General features: G+C 41.2%; 1 protein-coding gene across 1 annotated transcript; it reads left to right on the top strand.

Annotated features, from left to right (window-relative positions):
* Positions 1-227: 227 nt before the first annotated feature.
* LOC131637548 (uncharacterized) lies at positions 228-2,254 on the top strand. Its single transcript, XM_058908147.1, has 4 exons — positions 228-300; positions 808-932; positions 999-1,271; positions 1,349-2,254. Exons 1-4 carry the CDS (start codon positions 228-230, stop codon positions 2,252-2,254), a joined length of 1,377 nt encoding a protein of 458 aa, XP_058764130.1.
* Positions 2,255-2,545: the final 291 nt, after the last annotated feature.

Raw genomic sequence — 2,545 nt, 5'->3', positions numbered from 1 at the left:
CTAATTTTGTTTCCAGACAATTTGGATTATGCCAACTCATCCCTGTTTCACTCTTTCAACGGAAGCAAGAGTTATGTGTTGCGAATATCACTTAGACGGCTCGAGATATTGAAACACGCCAAAAACGCTATGCAAACTTTGCTGAATTTCAATTGATAGCGTATCAACCAGCATTCTATTCTACAATAGGGTTCGACCAATGGTGGACGAACTTCTATACTCTAAATATGTACACCACTGAGGAAATCGATGCCAATCTGACAAAAGCTTTTTCGTCTTTGCAGGATCAGTCTTACAAAGGTAAACTCACACATTGCGAAGAAATCCAAGCATTCCAAAAGTACTTTGAAATTGTCTAGAAGCCTACTGATATTCTTCGAACAGTTTATGATGCAGCTCCAGTTCTCAAAGAAAAGTTCGAACAATAAATTTCTAAAAGAAAAACTCTCAAAGCTGTAAAACCTGAGTATAGATAAGACTTAGCTTTTGAGTTCGAACCCCCTTGACTCCCACGATTACCAAGTGCAGATTTTGCTTTATCATTTTTCCCCCTTACCCAAATTGGTTTGTATGTGGGGATCTCTTTAAAGAACTAACAAATGACCGACAAAAACCTGCTAAAAGAGTAGTAGCAACCAAACATACCTTAGACAGTTTCAAAGGCTTTCTCCACTTCGACTTGGATGCAGTGAGGATTACCTCACCAATGGGTCAAGGAGTGGAATGTTTGGATTTCTAGGTTTTACAACCTTTTAAACTACTAATATTTAATAAAGTGCATATTTCGACCAACTATTTTCTTTTCAGCCATCGAAAGGAACGCATCACGAAAAGACAAACCTGCAGCTAAAATTGCCTCTGGCATGACCACTTCCTCAAGTCAAGGAATTTCAACTGACGAGGTTGCTCCCAAAATAACGAAACAAGCAAAGGTATCTAATGATATACTCTTTTATTCCTTTCCTTTTTCTAAAAGCCTTTGTCTTTTCCTTTTTTAGGGTAGTGGGAAACCTCCCGTGACGCCAAACAAAAGGAAGAAATCCAGTGGTGATGCCGCCGTCGAAGAACAAGAAGAAATTGCTTCTCCCAAGAAAAAAGGGAAGAAACAGAAGAAACACAAGGCAACGGTCTCCTCTTATCAAGCCACGAACGCTGCTAGTGTCCAACTGAAAATCGTTCCTCCATCTCCCAAAGAAAGCCAGCCTCGGCCTTCTGGAAACTTAGTTCTAGAGTACATTGAAAGCAACGCTTCTGAGCCTGATACCCAACCGGTATTCATTTCTTACTATTTTCTTTTCATCAACAAAGAAAATAATTCTTTCTTTTATTCTTATATTCTGTCGTTCAGGAAACAACTGTAATCCCTACTGCCAACAATCAAGGTGCCCCCTCACATGAAGGCAATCAATCTCCACCCCAAAGTAATGTTGCCCATAACAAAGGATCTTCGACTGGAGCGCCGCTATTTGAACGAATTGACGCTCAACAAGAACCAGAGATATATTCTCCTGTCGAAGACATGGAAACGGATGCGGCATACGGTCAAGAGGCCAACTCAGGAGATGAGGACTCTGAAGAAACTTCTAACAATCTTCCTCTTCATGCCAATTTACCCAGAAATTATGATGATGATCAATCCACTGGGGACGCTGAACATACTTCCAAGCAGAATGAAAGAACGATTGAGAAAGAGGTGGCTCCTGAAGTGAATCAGGATTCTCTTGATGAAACCGCTGCTACCAACATTACACAAACCAATCCCACTCAAACTGCTGCAACCCATAATTCGACTTTGTCACTTACTGAAGAGGAATTGATCACTATGAAGCATAAAGATCCTCTTGAATACGTGAGGCTGATGATGGCTCAGAGGGAGTCCTCTTCTAAAAAGAGTATGTATGGGGCTTCGACTCCTTCTGGCACTAGCGCATCTGAAACATTCTATGATGATCTCCTGAAGCAAGTGAAAGAGTCCATTTTTGAAGTTGACTTCTTTGAGAAACTGAAGATCGAAGTGAGTGCTAGTTCGAGCATTAAGAAACTGATAGGTAAGATCAATATCACTGCTTGTCCTAGTGATGTAGGTGAAACCCACATCGATATCCCAAACCTGATTAATCAGGTCCAAGCAGAACGAAACAGAGAAGTGGACGCTACTGTGCAAATCAAGTCAATCGAACGCGCCAAATCTACTGAATTCGACGAAGCGCGTGTAGCCTATGAAGCCTCCAAGAAATTGCTCACTGACCAGTAATTAGCACAAACCAACTTCAACAAATATGCCTCTTCGATTAAACTTTGGGAGTCTCAAATCGACGAGCTGAAGGAGAAAATTTCCAAAGCAAAGACAGAACAAGCTGTTATTCAAGGCTTGGATAGCACAGAAGTGGATAAGTTGGAAAAACAAAGCGTCAAACATATTGAGAAAGCTACTGCCATGGACGCACAGGTTGCTCAATTGAAGGAAATCCAAGAGGGTGCTAAATACAAAATGGGTTTGGCGAAGATCAAATACCAACGCATGAAGGCCTCCGTTCCCTTTTAG

Source organism: Vicia villosa, unplaced genomic scaffold (assembly GCF_029867415.1).
Source record: "Vicia villosa cultivar HV-30 ecotype Madison, WI unplaced genomic scaffold, Vvil1.0 ctg.002025F_1_1, whole genome shotgun sequence".
NCBI lineage: Eukaryota > Viridiplantae > Streptophyta > Magnoliopsida > Fabales > Fabaceae > Vicia > Vicia villosa.
The sequence above is the reverse complement of the archived record's forward strand: the minus strand, read 5'-3'. Positions and strand labels throughout refer to the sequence as shown.

Coding starts and splice junctions, on each gene's coding strand:
- LOC131637548 (XM_058908147.1), top strand. CDS start 228: ATGTACACCACTGAGGAAATCGATGCCAATCTGACAAAAGCTTTTTCG. Junction 301..807: donor GCAGGATCAGTCTTACAAAG/GTAAACTCACAC, acceptor TTTTCTTTTCAG/CCATCGAAAGGAACGCATCA. Junction 1,272..1,348: donor CTGAGCCTGATACCCAACCG/GTATTCATTTCT, acceptor TCTGTCGTTCAG/GAAACAACTGTAATCCCTAC.